This window comes from Filicampus tigris, chromosome 8, assembly GCF_054856515.1.
Source record: "Filicampus tigris isolate MCC_2025a chromosome 8, RoL_Ftig_1.0, whole genome shotgun sequence".
In the NCBI taxonomy this organism is placed as follows: Eukaryota; Metazoa; Chordata; class Actinopteri; order Syngnathiformes; family Syngnathidae; genus Filicampus; species Filicampus tigris.
In genome coordinates this window covers 12,640,424-12,658,285 of record NC_141224.1, presented here as the reverse complement: position 1 = coordinate 12,658,285, position 17,862 = coordinate 12,640,424, and the positions used below count along the sequence as shown (strand labels likewise).

Sequence of the window (17,862 nt, the reverse complement as noted above, 5' to 3'; positions counted from 1 at the left end):
AATTCTTCTTGGATGCATAGCGACATTGCTGGTACCTTAAGGCCAATGTGTGTGTCCCGGGCTGTCTTTGGCTTTCCCTGATCAAGTAGGAACCATCAGCAGCCCTGAGAAGTTCATCAGCATATTCTCGAGAGATCATGCCATGAAATCTGGAACAAATTATAGCATATTGGATTTTTTTTTTAAAGTCACATCCCCTCTACCCCCAAAACACAACTTTTTAAAAGTACAGTAATTAAGTTTACACTCACTCTCTGCCATAGTATTTGGGCCTGGTCTCCATCTGTGAAACACAAAGGACATTGTTGCTTGAGCTCGAACTGACAACTAAATTAAACAACTTGTTTTCAACCACATCAATGTCATGTTTAAAGAGAAAAACAACCCAAACATATTTTTTTCAAGAATATGTTCTATGCAGGCCCACTAGTTGAAAAAAGGCATTCTGATAAATATTGTGTTTGTGGAATAAGAGTTAACCCACCCGGTTTTAGCCATTTCTGGGGGCGGCCATTTTGTTATTTCTGTCGACTGAAAATGACATCACAACTACCCAGAGCTCAGGGAACGACCAATCACGGCTCTGCTTCAGAAAACAGATCAGCCGTGATTGGTCGTTACCTGAGCCCTGAGTAGTTGTGATGTCATTTTCAGTCGACAGAAGTGACAAAATGGCCGCCCCCAGAGATGGCTAAATAGGGGTCATTTAAATCTTATTCCACAAACGTTGTTTCAACTAGTGGGCTTGCATAGAACATATTCTTGAAAAAAAAACACGTTTGGGTTGATTTATTCTTTGAGGCCCGAGACATCTGGAGATTGCTGTAACAGATTTAAGGAAGAGCAAGGAAACACCCATTGACATTGTACTGTAGATGCCGAGCTTTCGAGAATTCAAACGTCAGCATGTAGATATTTGAACTCTACCCTGTCTCTAGCACCCATTGACTGCACGTACTGCATGTTTAGTGTTCCAACTTGAATGGCTAATGCACAATAGGAAATTGCTATCCATCTTTAAGGGTAACCAACCAACAAATACACAGCCATTACAGTTTACCACTTTAACATTGTGACTGTTGGACATAAAAAGGTCCATCAAGTCCGAAAATTAAGTGAGTGCTACAAACGGGCAATGCAGGAGGAGACAGTTTTAATTAGTGTTTGGTCAACTAAAAATGCGCTTCTAGCCTACCTCTTCTGTCAGGGGAAATACTCACCTCTTTGGGACATACGATCCTTTTCGGTCTTGGGGCCTCCTGCTGCAATTGGTACACTGTTCGAGAGACATATGTGGATTTTAATTAAGGCCTGTGCGTGTGCAGTTCAGTGCAAGTTGTAATTACTTAAAAATAGTAGATTGGGGCCCAAAAAAAGTCAGCGATGTACATTTAAGAGGAGGTATACTAAATTATAAGCTGCTAGACAGCAGCAAGTGTGGCCCGGACATTATAAAAGAGTGAAAGCTAGAAAAGAGAAAAATAACCTGTCCAAATTACACAAAAGTCCTTCTTAATGTACCAGTAATTACCCTACAGTACTCTTAGGTTTTATGTATAGCAGTTTTACTTCTTCACAATTATTTATTTAACAACTAAATTAAGTTGACTTCACTATGATATTTGACAATAGGGCTGCACGATATTGGAAAAACATGCAATGCGCGACACGGTGTTGAATATTCCCATATTGATATAATTGTGATATTTAACATGTACCTAAAGAAAGAAAAAAAGTTGTTAATTTGTCTTAGTAAAACTGTGTATAATTTCACATTCTTTCTTTACTTTGACAAACAGTTCAATATGACAATGGAGCACACGTGGAGTGAATTTTTATTTGACAAATTTTCGCACAAAGCAACCCAAGTTGGCCCACCATGGATCCACCAATACAACCCATAGTTACTAAACCTCGATCTACAACATCTTTCAACATACTTTACATTTTTAAAAAAATCATCAGACAAAACTGTGTTCAGCTACCACAAGCAACGCTGCAGCAAATACGTCTCTGTATGAGAACGAGCCCGCTCTTTGTTACAGAAAATTCTGCTGGAAGGGAATAAGCTTCCTCAGAGTGTGTATTTTCATGTTTTTGTCAAACTGACTTAAGATCTGGACATCATCCATCCCTTTGACACAGTAAGTGCTGATGGGACCACAGCGGGACAAAATGTAATTATTAGAAAAATATGCAGACGTTTAATATATGGAAAACAAATGCAAAAGGAAATTACTACACTGTGTCACATTTTCCATTTGCACTCATGTTGCTCCCCACTTGAAATGATTGGAGTCACATCAAATATGGAAGAATGGATCCATTTCCTCCCACAAGGCAAAAACACTGGATGCTAAAGTGGGCGTTATGAGGATGTTCAGAGCCTCTTCACAGGGAGAAAATCACATTTTCTCCAGCGAGGGTAACCTATTTTACTCGCACTCGGCTTTGCATGTGTTGTGTGGGTGATGTGCTTGTGTTTATGCTGCTCAGCCTTAAGAGATCCTCATTTCAAATGCAGGTTTTTCATTCATTTCTTTCAGAATATAAGATTTGGCTACATTTCACATAGCTGTGGTTTGGTAAACATGTATTACTATTGCTATTAAAAATGAATGAGATTTACACACATATTGGAAGAGCGTGTGGATGTTTTGCAAATGACAAAAACATTTTCCACACTCAGGGCAAACTCATCGTTAATCATTATACTCACAGTAGGACTTCCATATTGGTGGTTGGTAATCCTCAGGGTCTGTAAAAACACAAAATGTGAAGCAGGTCACTGTGCCGCTCTCTACAGTGTAAATATACTTCTAATCAGCATTTCTGCCTCAAGGACAATCAATGCACGTCTGTTGGCTTTGTTTAACATCATTCCAACACACGCTGGATCCATGTCACCGGCCCGCAGGGTACAGAACATGTTGCTAATATAAGGGAATTCAATCACATAGTAGCTCATATCTGATGTAAATTATTATTTATTTCGTTTTATACCATGTACTGCCTAAAAAAATACTTAGCTATCCAAATATCACCATCTTTCCTGACCGACATAAAATACAGTAGCATAATAGGCCTAAGTGCTAATTTAAAAAATGAGAGGGGTTTTATTCCTGAAAAGCATATTTAATGTTATCGTAAGCCACTGTAACATTATGCACAGTTCGAATATTAACACCGCGCTTAAATATAGGAAAATAAAATAAACCTGTACTTAATGATTTAATTCATAAAGATTAAATAACATTTTTACCTAAATAAAATAAACAAAAATTACAAGAAAAATTCAACTCAAAACATTTTTTAAAGACTAAATGAAAATGTATTGTACTCAAAAGTTAAAGACAACTAACTGTATTTGGGCAGTGATTTCTTCGCGTACCAGTAGTTATACAAGTACCACAGAATGACTGACCTAGTAAATAACATCTAGCTACTTTATTCCAGCAGCTACAGGAGAAGCAATAACTTGTGATGAAAATGCACTTAATTGTCAGAAACGTACTGAACTATTCCACGGTACCACTCACAAAGGTTTAACACACCCTTGTTGACAATACAATACAGAGCAGTTAAGAGTAAAATCATTGAGCTGCTGGAGGATTTACTACACACATAAACAAAATGAATCATATCAATCCAGAGGACGTGCATTCTTTTGCCCTCCACACCCTTCAGGCCTGAGGTGGTGAAATGAAACACACCTGAGCGCTCCTGGGCATTAATACAGTGTCAACCAGTAAGCACTTGTTGGATGTGGCTACTGTGGAACAGGCTGTAAAATATTATTATCAACGTCTAACTGCATCACCAGCTCCCGCTGTTTCTTAAACGTGTGGTGCACATTTTTTCATTACTATTGCTTTCTTGTGCAGTTTGCTCTACTCACTGCTTGACGACCAAATTACGGGCACAAACCCAAAAGCTTGGTGCCGTTTTTCATCATGAGACACAAATTGAGCTTGAAAGAATGCTGGTACTCCTTTTAAAGAGTTATTATTTAGGGCAGGGGTCAGTTCAGTTTTTATAAAGGCCAGACTGAAGGTATGAAACAAATATGAATTGTCATATGTTATGAGAATTTGTGGGTACATTTCTTGTTTATTTTGTATTGGATTGTGTTTGCAGATATGTTGCAGAGAATTTTGTCCTATTGAGCCTCTGTCGCTGGGCATAGCACTTGCAGCCTTAAAGATTTATTCCACTGCAGCTTGTTCAAAGAATTTGATTTCATCTGGTTGCCTGCCAGATACTCTCTTTTAATGGAATTCTTCAAACCCACCATCCTGGTTTCTTCTAATTCTGCAGCATGGGATTACACCACCGCTCCTCTACACACACGCATTCACACACATGCAGATGTACACTCAAGTAGATACAAGTAAACATGCACAGAAGATGCAAATATCCACAAAACATCAAAAGGATTTTCAGATTAGTGCCTGATGATGTGGGAGAAAGCACGATGACACAGCTGGGGGCCTTTTCCCCCCTCAAAGAGAAAGCAATTAGACACATCGCCCAGAGTTCTTCAACAGTCAAAGGCACTTGTTAAAATAATAATTATGATAACTCGAGTGACAAAGAGCATATTTGATGAATGAAGACCAAATGCCTTATCTGGCATGAATTACTATACAGCATGCATTTTTTGACCTGTGGGTATACAGGCACTCATTTAAAGGGCACCTATGGTATGTGATGTTCAGGTGCAGCCCAAGAAAAAAAATAAAATAAAATAAAAAATAGAATAAAATAAGAGATTGTGGAAAACTTATTTCTGTTGCTCAATTTTTTAAAAAAAAGTAAAACATTTATACTATGTAGATCCACGTCAAAAAGAGTGAAATATTAAATTTGTATTTTTTTTTCCTCACTACCAAAGAAAATACAATTGTCACTATCAACCCAAATTGAATATTATAGTGAAATGAGTTTCACTTTTTTCATTGAAATTTTCCTGATTTTTCAGAACTTTTCAGACATGCCTTACAATACATCCATCCATCCATTATCTATACCGCTTATCAAGGGTCCCGGGCGTGCTGGAGCCTATCCCAGCTGTCATCGGGCAGTAGGCGGGGGACACCCTGAATTGGTTGCCAGCAAATCGCAGGGCACACAGAGACAAACATCCGCACTCACAATCACACCTATGGGCAATTTAGAGCGTCCAATCAACTTACCAAGCATGCTTTTGGAATGTGGGAGGAAACCGGAGTACCCGGAGAAAACCCACGCAGGCACGGGGAGAACATGCAAACCCAACACAGGGAGGCCAGAGTCGGGATCGAACCCACAACCTCTGAACTGTGAGACGGACGTGCTAACCAGTCGACCCTTACAATGCAGTTGAACGCAAATGTAGTGGGCCATCACGAAAAAAAAGAAATGTCTGTGACACACACCCGCACACCAAGCAATTGAGTATAGCACATTTCCTGAGTCATTCCAGTGGAAAACCTGCAATGCGGTATTGGGTTTTGGGGCTCCACATACAATTTCCTGTACTTTACTATTTTTTTCATTGAACCGTAAAAACATGGATCAATTGTCATGGACAAAAAAGGATTGCCATAAACAGAATAGAAACTGGTGAGAAAACACGAGAGAGCGTAGATATTTTAGAGGCTCTTGGTAATTTGGACAGATTCCCCATGTTTTTCTGTCGAGCTACAGATACATATGAAACATTCACTATAATTTGGGTACAAAGTAGTGTTGTGAAACACGCACACATATATATATGTATAAATACACACACACACACACACACACACACACATACATATATATGTACATTCATGTGATGTCAAGATTGACTTCCTACGTGACCCCTGGTGGTCCCTTATTCTTAGGGTGAAGACCTTGATGAAGCCAGCATGATGTCAGTGCCAACGCACTACATGACAAAGCACATTGCGCAGCTTCATAAAGTAAATCAATCACCACCATTGGTTAGGCATTGAATCAATGTCTTTTGGCCAGATTCTCCTCACGGTCGGTCAGCAGGTTTTCAGCCAAGTCAAAAACAAACCATAGTAGAGGCCATAGCATTGGCCAAGAAAAGAAAAAAACAAAAACAATTTGCATTGCATAGCTGATAAAACAGTGCCTTTTCATATTGGCCTTGGATGAAGCATGTGTCCTTCATGGTTGTGTTTGATTGGAACTGAAGATTCAGAATGCTAACCTTCATCATTACTGTACTGTTTGATCCCCAAACATGTACCAACACTATAGGTACAATATCTGTATTACAACTGATTATATAAGTCATTAAACATCACTTTTAACATGTCCATGGTGTTTACTCCAAGAGACCAGCAAATCATTTATTGCTGCACTGCTACACTAGGACCTTAATGCTGACCATGTGATAAAAAAAAGTTCACTTTCTAAGATGTGACTGTTCAAAATTGTGCTACGAGGTCATAAAATGTTTGTTATTAGCCATGGAGCGAAAGGAATGTGTCCAGACATACTGCAAGGTTCGGCGTTATGGTTTCCCCCATGAACGCTGTGTTCTTGCAAAGCTCACGTCACATTGTAAGCTCATAAACTCATGTGACTGTTACCAAGCTGTAGAAGAGCTTTACCTAACCACCCAAGAAGAGGGAGAAGAACAAGGGCATTGTTGCTGCCCCTCTGTGTGTATGTGTGTGCGTGTGTGTCAGCAGTAGGGAGACCATCTGCGTCTGATGACACCAGTCCAAAAAAAACAACTGATGCAACCGTTGCCTTGGTTTAGATTAGAGCCAACAGGTACAATGTGCCTCAGTGGAGCAGTCACATTTAGATAGCCTCGAACGGTGACACTGTAAAACACGCGGCCAAACGGTAATCTACAAATTCGGTTTCACACGATCCTTGCTGGAAAGGAGGACAAATGTAAGTGGTGGAAAGACTTTTCGAGGTGAACAGTAGTAGTTAGCATAAACATGTGCTGGATGCTGAGAAGCAGAAAACCTCAGCTTTCATTCCATCTCCTTAAACTATGCTGTCATTCACATCCTGAAGCTCAAGGTATCCTTTTTTTTTCTTTAATCTGTCACGTAATTTCTCTCTTGAGAGCCATATGGGAAATGGAGCATTGTTGCTAGTACATGCTACTGTTTGTACTTATGCCAACAATGTGTTTTGGAGATTTGAGCTTTTTCAGTTTTAAATGGGCAACTACGGCTCACCTAAGACTGTATCTGTTGTGTGCATATTGTTTTGCACTGTATTGTTCTCCTAGACAAGGTGTACCATTTTATCTATCCACAGTCACAACGTGCTGGCTAGGTAGAGTGAGCCAAAAAGCACTTCTTTTGCAGCCAGAACAGACGGCCTGATTTGGGTCAGGCTTCATTTTGCCGCGTGGTGGAGATTATTCAAATGTTCAGTCTGCCTGCCAAAAAGCTCTACTTGAAAATAATCATACCCTTGTGACAACCACTCCATCCCTGGCGGCAGTGCAGCTAGCAACCTCTGATAATTACGCCGAGTAGTAATGACAGCCCTCCCAATGCCATTGAAAAGAAAAGTGTTTTCTCTTAAAGCAAGCAAGGCAGCAGTCAAAAAGTACAGTGTATAGAAGTGGCTGCTGTGTGAGGCCCATACATAAAAATAAAATAATGCCACTTGCTATGTCAACACGCTATGACTGATTGTCCTTCCCACTGGGCAGCACATCAGGAAAACGTGACTCTGCCGTGGGCCAAAACTGTTGTTTCATATTGAGTGGACCATTCACAGGGGGACAAGAACGAATAGTGAAAATCAGTGTATATTTGATGCTCACTGAAATGCATTGGGGGAAACCCAAAACTCCCCAAATTATTCAAAAAAAACGCTGATAAAAACTCAATACGTGTTTTCCACAGTGTATATTTAAAAATATAGTACAATATAGAAATAAGTGAAAACCTGCTATATTACAAAGAAATAACACGCTGTGTTTGCTAGCAAACCACTGCGAAACATATTTAGTTTTTTTGCATACAGTAACTGTATGTTTTGGAAAGCGAGTTGAATTGTGGGATGTGGTGGCATTTTGGGATACCGGCGGTATCCATTTGAATGTAATGAAGACTGTGTAATCGTAGTCGCTCAATACAATACAGCATTTTAAGATGCAACAGGTAAAGGAATTTACAGGGAAAATATTAGACCATGTACCCTTGCTAACGCTATCACCAGCGAGCTCTCATACTCTCTCTTTTTGGAGCCATACTTAGGGTTTGATTTAGAGAAGGAAAACAATGATCAATTAATTGTGTTACACGGCGCGAGAAAAAGCATGACTAAGTTGTTGAAGCTGAAAATGGAGTTAACTGTGCACATTTTTGCTTCATTGAAGTAAAATTAGGGTTCAACATTAATGGTGGCCCGATCGCCCAGGGTCAGTGCGCCGCTGTGTCGGGCGACTATCTACTGTCAATTGCAGGCCCAACCGGGCCACTAAGTCACCGAAGACTTTTGGGCTGCTGAAAATGGCCCAAAAGTGCATTTTCAGATTCGGACCGAAATGCTTTTATCACAGAAACAACCTGGCTGAAAAAGGATGTTGTGATGGCACAAGAATAAAATGCGACTGGTGCACACATGACTGGATGCAGGGGCATGAATCGGGGTTAGCCTCATGCTGCTAGCTTCGGCTAGCCTGATCACCGCTAGCCCTAATAGAGACATACCAGCGGCAGCAAGACCACAGAATGGTGGCGAGGAACAAGAGCAGCGATGCAAAGTGAAGCTTCACCACCAGATTATTAAGACCAGCGCGGACAACAACTGTTTGCTGAAGAGAACTTTTTTCATCAGGGATGGCACTGTGTTTTTACTGTCATAACACTTGACGGAAAACGGCATATGACGAGGCTTGCTGATGCTAACGTAGCAAATGGTGAGTGATATTTTTAATCATTTGGGGTTTTTTTTGTTTCTAAATGCCAGTCTTTCAAAATATGTCTTTGCATGAAAACTGCCGCTAAAAAGTCTGCCTTTGGCCAAACACAAAAAATAAGAAGTAACGTAAATGTTTAATATTTGGGGCAAAGATAAGCCTTTGTGAGCCTGGTGTTCTAGCAACCATTACTCCTGCACTGACTTCCTCACATACAGTTCACACACACGCGCACACCCACGCGCACACACCCACACACATACACACGCACATGCACACGCACACTTCTGGTTACTGGTTGGGGCCTCCACCTCAAATAGCAGTGCGATAGCAGAATGTGTACTTTCCACCCTGAGCAAACGTGAAAAAGCTGCTTTATCGACACTCTGCTGCCATAATATTAGGTACACCAGCACATCTAATGACGGTCAAAACTATAGAGCTAATACGAATAATCATGTTTTTACAAACAGAAGAGAAAATAATGTTTAATAAGATCTGAGACCTATTATTGTGTGGTTTGAACTACTGTGTAGTACAACTGCACAACGGAGGTGTTTCTAATATTTTGGTTGCATTATTAAGAAACTTCAGAAATTCAGGAATGATGCAGTGTAGTTTTACACCACTATCAGCTTCAACCACAATAACCTATCAAAATTAAGCATTCTTAATGATGTAAATTCAGATTTTTAAACACACGTCTTGTATTGAATATCATTGGAAAGTACATACAGGTGGACCTCATTTTGTGAACTGCACGCATTTAGAGGAAAACTGTGTACAGTACATTATGATATCCAACTGGGAAAGGGAGGACTTACAATAAAAACTTTCACAGTAAGAATGTCAAACAAAAAGAAAGAAATGAATTAAAATAATGGTCATGAAGATGTTGTCCTATAGAAGAAAATGATGGGATAAATTCCATTATAAATATTTTTCTTGAACCCTTAAACATTGTGAGCTGCTTTATGTCAGTGCTCTCAAGATGTGAAAAGTGAACTTTTGCATTGAAAAACACTTTCCTGCTAAACTAAACTCCTGAATTCAAATATGACTGGATTATATAACAGGCACTGTGTCACTATATTGTGACATATTTGGGTTTTCACAACCCCAGAGAACTTCCAAGCTCAGGGGCCGCTTGCACGGAAAGTGGACCAGGACTACACATGCCAAACATGATCCTTACTTGCAGCCCACCACCAAGTGAAAGACAAGTAGGAAACTATTGACGTGATTGATAATGGCGTGCTGAGGTCCCAATTCAACATGTATAACACATGTACAAAGAAGACAGTGCTTTGGGTTGTAAGAAGAAAAACAGTGGACTACATTTAATATGCTTCTGGCCAAGTTTACCCACGTCTTAATCATTATGTGAGATGGTGGATTTCAACTCTTACCAGATGACACGGATGAACCAGAGAGGCTGGAATTACTGGAGGCTGCCATCCCGTCCCTCCTCTTCTTCACTGCCGCTCAGCCAAGGTGCGCTCCCGGCAGCAGCAGCAGCTCCGACCCGGCGGTGCCTCCATGACACATCCACGGTCGGTCCCGAGTCTTTCTATTTTCTGCGAATGAGACGATCCAATGCTCGCAGTGCGCCCAGTCGCCTCAAACTGGAGCAAGAAACAAAGGTGCAGCCGTTTTTTTTTTTTCAGACAACCCACGGGAAGGTCCACCGAATGAGGCTCACATGTCTACAGATTGTGGATGCAAAGGTACGGCAGCCTGCCTCCATGTGCCTCCAGGAGGCTCAGTATAAACACACTCCGCCGCAGAAGCACAGACGCGCCTTCTTAAAGTGAAAGTTGGACTTGCTGCACATGAAACCAAAACGTAGCAACCAAGTTTGACTCGATTAGGAAAAACAAAACCACAGGAATTCATTACTTTACGGCCCGATTCCAAACATGGGCGCAAGAAAAAAAAAAAGCACATTGTAAATAGATTGAATTCAAACGTGATGTCATATTGGGTCCGAACTAGTCTGAGGGGTAAGAGCGCCATCTGGTGTGTCTACTTTCTTATCTCATCGAGGCATAATTACGTCCCTTGTTACGTCATTCAGTGCCGTACTTTCAATTTGTTGTTGTTGACCTAAATTACACAATCACACACACACACACACATATATATATATATATATATATATATATATATATATATATATATAAAAATGATTGATAATTGATTGATGATCTCTTTATATTTAAAATGATTCTTTTTACTAAATCAAATAACAGTCATTTAAATATAGTGTGAAGCCCTATAATAACTATCAATGTATGGTATTGCGTGGTTAACTAATATCAAATTAATCCAACTAAATGTTAATGAGAATCGCGGGTTTGTATCCACTTTATACCCGAATAACTAATAAGTTAAACCCCCACGAAACAGTGTCATGTTGGCCTCATAAAACCGTTTGATCACCAATCTCAAATGAATCAAACTGTAATACAGTACATTGTAGATTGTTTGGTTGTACCTAAAAAAAAAGTACATTGGTGTCCATTCGTTATGAAACTCCTGTAAGGAATAGTTCAGGGAAAATATATGGGGACCAGTTTTGATCACGTGGTTCTTTACCGATCACGTGAGGTTTCCTTTGAGCTGATCATGTGACTCGGCATCCACTTTTACATGACTGAAGAACTGCTTTGTTGAACAGACAACATGGGGTGAGTTTGAACACACAAAAAAACAACAACATTACATTCTAGCAAAACGCGGGTTGACATGTGAGCGTGATTAACCTTTGTGCCGACTTGTTAAACAGAGCGTGGATGGAAACAGTGGGTGTCCTGTTACTTCTGTGGGCCGCTCAGGTTCCAGTCCAATCACGCCGATGCTCGTCCTTTTTCTGCCGAAAGTCACTTAAGGTCAGCAGCCTCAACGGTGTGGACCCTGGATCTCCTCTCTTTCTCACTCCTTACCTGGAGAAGGGCGCCATTGATGAAGGTATACGTGTCAATCTATCCTAACACAACTTGACAATGCGATATATCCTTCATATTAAACCTGTATCATTAAAGAAAATAAATACGTACAGATCTAATCCTATCACTGTGCAGTTCTTCTTCCTTTATACTATTATGTATTCGATTTCGATTTTCCACCTCACTTTCCCCTACACTGGCCTCTGTGTTCTGTGTATTTATTAGACTTAAATATTACATAATCTACATTCTTTAAAACTTGGCAAACACCACATAACCCGTTGCTTTTGCACGTAAATGCTGAAGAACTAAACTAAAATTTGGGGCGATCAACAGAATTTTTGAACTGTGGAAGGTGAGACTTGGAAAGAAGAGGTAGAATTGAGGCAATGTGAGTAATAGTTCCCAAGAAATCCGAAATAAGATGAATATTCTGAAGTTGAAATGATTTAAAACGGTTAAGAATGTAGAAGGAGGTAAGTGAACTTGCGAAATGTCTCTGAAATTTGAGACTTTACTATAAAATGTGTGGGATTTTGTGAATGTGGAAATTACTGAAATGTGTAAATGAGTTCCCAAGATTTACTGACGGAGTTTAACAATCTGAAGTTGCAATAAATAAACAATTTTCACCTTTCTGTTTTTTTTTTTGGTCCAGCCAGGAAATTGAGTGTGGTTGGAGAGCTGCCTGGCGAAAACGTGAAGAGTTATGCTGGCTACCTCACTGTCAACAAGGAATACAACAGTAACCTCTTCTTCTGGTTCTTCCCCGCACTCAGGGTAAACTCAAACCACTCCAAACAACATTTGTGTGATTATGCTGTAACTAGCGCCTTAATTTTCTCATAGTTATTCACTGAAAAATTAAAAAAAACACTCCAAACAACATCTGTGTGATTATGCTGTAACTAGCGCCTTAATTTTCTCATAGTTATTCACTGAAAAATTAAAGAGAAAAAACATATAATGCATTTTCCCCCTAAAATGTAGGTGCTTAACATTACTGTGGCATGCAAGGACCATGAATTATATTACAGAACATAGAAATACTGTACAGTACTTGCATAATTATGAAGCATTTTGGAGGGTGAAATCCAGCTAAATAACAAACCACAAGATGGTGCTGAAATCCTCCGACATTATTTTGCGTGACTCTTCCAGCCATCCCATGATGGAAAGGCTCCTGTCCTGCTGTGGCTGCAAGGGGGCCCTGGCGGGACCTCCATGTTCGGCCTCTTTGTGGAACACGGACCGTATGTGGTTTACAAGAACATGACAGGTAAGAAAAAGACTACAGTCCTGACGACGCCTACGAGTTTGATTTAAGATAAATAACGATAATAATTTAAATGTGTGTTTTCAAGTATAAGCAATACCTCTCACACCTTTTTAACATTTAAAATTGCACTGTAATTGCACTATTATCATATGCTAGTGTAGTCTAGACCAGGCATTGCCTGTTAACCATTTCAAATTAGAAGAGTACACAGAAAAAACTTCTTTCTGTGGAATTCCTGTATTACCAAGTAAAACAAATGGCTTGTGTACTATTTCCTCCAAAATTCAATCTAATCTGGCACCCGTCTTGGAACAGCGAGTCTAAAGTCCATACAATTTAAACTGTCAACAATCTAGAATCTAATGGCTGTGATATGACTGCACAGGCTGCCATGAATGTTACAATGCCAAATGATACAAGTGAACTTTACGATCTTGTACAGTGGTCTGCAAGCAGCATGTGATTTTCACAGGATTTAATTAACAACTTTTATGTCTTTGCAGTGGACCTGAGGGATTACGCCTGGACCTTGAAATATTCAGTGTTATACATTGACAATCCAGTAGGTATTGTGCTTAGATGCATGAGCTTTATAGAACATTTCAACATTTTTTTAGTCTTGTGTTTCAGGTCGGAACAGGTTTCAGCTTCACCGACGACGACCGTGGTTATGCTCAGAATCAGGATGACGTTGGCCGAGATCTGTACAGGTGCAACACTTCTTTCCATTTATTGCGTCACTTGAATTTGCATACACTTAAATATTTCTGTTCTCTTGCTTTTGAAGTGCTTTGATACAGTTCTTCCAGCTGTTTCCCGAGTACCAGTCCAATGACTTCTATGCGACTGGAGAGGCAAGTCTTTGGCATTTCCTAAGGAAATCAAACAATTTTCTAGCGCTAATTGTCAGTTCTTGATAATAGATGCTATTGTTTGAGCATACAAGCATGTATAATATAGTTATGAGACTTAAAGCGGAAGTCAACGCAAACATATTTTTTTCAAGAATATGTTTTATGCAAGCCCACTAGTTGAAACAGGGCATTCTGATAAATATTGCGTTTGTGCAATAAGTGTTAATCCACTCGTTTTTAGCCATCTCTGGGGGCGGCCATTTTGTCTTCTGTCGACTGAAAATGACATCACAACTGCTCACAACGACCAATCACGGCTCAGACTCAGAGAGCAGGTCAGCTGTGATTGGTCCTTTTAAGCTGTTGTGATGTCATTTTCAGTCGACAGAAGACAAAATGCCCCCCCCCAGAGATGGCTAAAAACAAGTGCATTTTGCTACTTAACTTATATTCCACAAACGCAAAATTAATCAGAATGCTGTGTTTCAACTAGTGGGCCTGCTGGGAACATATTCTTGAAAAAAATTGTGCTTGGGTTGACTTCTGCTTTAAGCCTCCTCCCTAATAAATAAACGGCTGGTCCCTATTTTAACTCCAGTTTCACTTGACATTATGTTGAACTTCTAGAGTAGGCATCGTGTGCAAAACCAGGGACAGTCTATCCGGAGGCACAAAAAGCTTACGGTAATTCTTCCGAGATCTGATAAAGCTTTACCCATTCTGACTTCAGGTTGATTAGTTTGCGCGAACGCCTGCTCTAGGAGTTTGTTGTTTTCATCAGTGGTTGGAGAAGCATGCCCTCTGCGCCGTGAGCTGTATATTAACTTTTAATTTATGTATTAATCACGCATTATTATTCATGGCGGAATAAAATGGTTAAAAAAAATACAGATAATATTTGGAAATTCTGTTGTACAAAAAAGCCGTTCCCTCCAAATAAATACTTGTCTGATCCAGTAAATATCTACAGTATATCTTAATGATAGTGTATCCAGGAGACGTAGATAGCCGCCAGTAGATGCCTGCACCACCACGCTGCAGTTTAGTAAAAAAAAAAAAAGGGGAAAAAAAGCGTCCAGCTGCTGTGAGGGAATGTATTAGTTTTATTGGTGGAAAAACATTCACCGCCACAATGTCTTTTATTAAACAATAAAAGTCATCATATAAGTCATCATGTGTTCTCCGTGTGTCTCTCCAGTCCTATGCAGGGAAGTACGTTCCTGCCGTCTCTTATTACATCCATAAAAACAACCCAACTGCCAAGGTCAAAATCAACTTCAAGGGCATGGCCATCGGCGACGGCCTGTGTGACCCCGAAATGGTGCGAATCTGCCGACGTGAGCGTCACACGTCATCCTTGGGAAATCATGTAACATTCTCACCTCTCTCAGATGCTGGGTGGCTACGGTGAGTTTTTGTACCAAACGGGGATGATCGATGAAGCTCAGAAACAGTTTGTCAACAAGCAGACCGACTTGGGCGTGGCGCTCATCCAGCAGCAGAAGTGGGTGGAGGCTTTTAAGGTACATGGCAATGTCATTTTCAACATTATCACAGAACAACGTTGACACGTCATTTCCTGTACTTCATTAGTTAAACCTTCACATCTAATGTCAGTAAAAAAAAAAAAAAAAGGGCCTTTAGTAAAGCTCTGTTTTGTCTGTGAGGTGTTTATATAGAACATGGGTAGCCCAGGGGCTGTTTTTTTATTATTTTTTTAATCCATCCCACCAAGCATTTACATTATCAAGCTGTGTAGTACTTGTTGCATTAATTTAGCTGGGTTTTTTCCCTTTAATCGGTTAATTTAAATGTATTTATTAACATTCCTTTTTTTGTTTGTTAATTTCTTATCTAAAAAAATGTACTCATTGATTTATCTATTGATTTATTTCAATTTGCATATACGTATATATTTATATTTTATACAAGCCTAACCCCCTAACATCATTCTGTCCATCTGTCCTTTCTGTCCTGTTAGGTTTTCGACAGCTTGCTGAATGGCGACCTGGCACCGTACCCTTCCTTCTTCCAGAACGCAACAGGCTGCACCAACTACTACAACTACATGTTATGTCGGGTACTTGGAAATACCGCCTTTAAAACTCAGTTTACTCTTGTTTATTTTACGTTTAGGTATGAATGCAATTGTGTGAGGCATCCATGTTCACACTCAACGCAAAAACGAATCATTTGCCATCAAAACAGTAATATTAGTTATCTTTATGAAGGTCGATTTTTTTTTTTTTTTTTTTTTTTTGTAGATACATTTCAGGTGTTCCAAATGAAGACTCCTCTGCTTTTACATGCGTATGTTTTACGTCAGGAACCTGAAGACCAGGAGTACTTTTCCACGTTTGTGACGCTCCCAGAGGTGCGGCGCGCTATCCACGTGGGCGGCCTGGAATTCCACGACGGCTCACAGGTGGAGAAGCACTTGATGCAGGACGTGATGAAGAGCATCAAGCCCTGGCTGGGTGTGCTCATGGACCACTACAAGGTGAGGACTCAAAACGGAATAACCCCAATAGTACTTAGAGTGGTTTGGGCAAAAATATGGTTGTGATGTATCAAACTTTAGAATACGCAGTATTATGCACTGCACTTACTGTAATTCAAAGTCTGTGGACTGTTATGGAGTATCTGTATTTGTTTTGCAGATGGTTGTTTTTAAAATCATATTTTTGTTGAATTTTTACTACACAATACTTACCGTGATGCACACGTGATTTTTACACGAGAAATGCACTTTCAAATGCATTTTCCAATCAACTACAACTAATAGATACTAATAAACCCATTCTGAAATGTAATCAAAACTAACAAAATTTAAAAATCAAAAAGTCAAAATGAAATGAAAACTAACTAAAATGAAAATTCCAAAACCCTGCTCAGGATCCACATTTGGTTTTAAATTTTGTTTTTGTAAATTTGGTTTTAGATTTTAAATCTGTATGTAAAAATGTTTATTGTAATATAATGTAAAGAAAATAATACTGAATTAGTGCAAAAAAATCTTACAGGAGTCTTGATAATGTAAATGCTTTGCGGGCCTGATTTAAGAACCCAGCGTGCCGTATTTGGCCCACCCCTGTCTTAGAGACCTTCTCTGTCCTCATCACACGCCAGGTGTTGATCTACAGCGGTCAGCTGGACGTGATTGTGGCCGCTCCTTTGACCGAGAGGTTCCTGCCCACCGTCAACTGGACCGGAGCGGCCGACTACCGGACGGCGCCGCGCTTTCACTGGAAGCTTCAGCCCGACGACACGGAGGTGGCCGGTTACGTCAGACAAGTGGGAGAATTCTACCAGGTCCGCTCATGACCCACTCCCGCTAGTGGATAAGTACTTCACAAGCTGAGAGCTTTAAAATGTGGCTTCTTATCATGCAGGTCATCATCAGAGGAGGTGGACATATTTTGCCTTACGACCAGCCAGCAAGATCTTTTGACATGATTGACAGGTTTCTGTCAACACGAGGCTGGATATGAAGCGCTCACGTGATCAACTATTTAGATGAGCGTGAACAAATCATGTTCTTATTAACATTGCTGCTAATCACAACATTCATCAACACGGCATTCTGTTTTATGTTGTCTTAGTCAAACACGCCATTTTCAATGGAATTGTACACAATATCTTTTCATCTGTTTGGCTAATGAAATGGTTTTCTCAGTGTTATTTTTTTAAACATTGCCAATTGCTCTTATTGACTATTTTGAATGAAAGTTTTCAAAATGTCTTTTAGCTGTAGTGAAAACTTTTTTAATCATTGCTAATCACCAAGAGTGATTGTCTTCCATGAAAATGAACTTTAGAATACATTACATTATAGTAACTCGAGACCATGTTGAATTGCCATAAAATAAATAACACTTTTTTAAA

At 39.8% G+C, this 17,862-nt stretch overlaps 2 protein-coding genes across 3 annotated transcripts in view; one reads left to right on the top strand and one right to left on the bottom strand.

Annotated features, from left to right (window-relative positions):
• Positions 1–10,846, bottom strand: part of chn2 (chimerin 2) — a 24,719-nt gene extending 13,873 nt beyond the window's left edge. Inside the window, exons 1-6 of the mRNA XM_086037619.1 lie at positions 10,599–10,846; positions 10,306–10,521; positions 2,720–2,758; positions 1,221–1,276; positions 252–283; positions 36–149 (exon numbers count right to left, since the gene is read on the bottom strand). Coding sequence (XP_085893745.1) covers positions 36–149; positions 252–283; positions 1,221–1,276; positions 2,720–2,758; positions 10,306–10,354 — 290 coding nt within the window. The 5' untranslated portion in view covers positions 10,355–10,521; positions 10,599–10,846. The remainder of the gene's footprint in view (positions 1–35; positions 150–251; positions 284–1,220; positions 1,277–2,719; positions 2,759–10,305; positions 10,522–10,598) is intronic.
• Positions 9,998–17,862, top strand: cpvl (carboxypeptidase vitellogenic like). Of its 2 annotated transcripts, XM_086037617.1 has the most exons (14): positions 9,998–10,449; positions 10,564–10,623; positions 11,779–11,866; positions 12,503–12,624; positions 13,006–13,123; positions 13,627–13,685; positions 13,754–13,833; positions 13,911–13,977; positions 15,176–15,298; positions 15,369–15,500; positions 15,959–16,057; positions 16,304–16,477; positions 17,107–17,289; positions 17,370–17,862. In XM_086037617.1, exons 1-14 carry the CDS (start codon positions 10,285–10,287, stop codon positions 17,466–17,468), a joined length of 1,569 nt encoding a protein of 522 aa, XP_085893743.1. In that variant the 5' UTR covers positions 9,998–10,284; the 3' UTR covers positions 17,469–17,862. The 2 variants fall into 2 exon arrangements, with proteins under 2 accessions (XP_085893743.1, XP_085893744.1); XM_086037618.1 differs by lacking the exons at positions 9,998–10,449; positions 10,564–10,623 and adding an exon at positions 10,646–11,586 and having other exon boundaries at positions 11,685–11,866.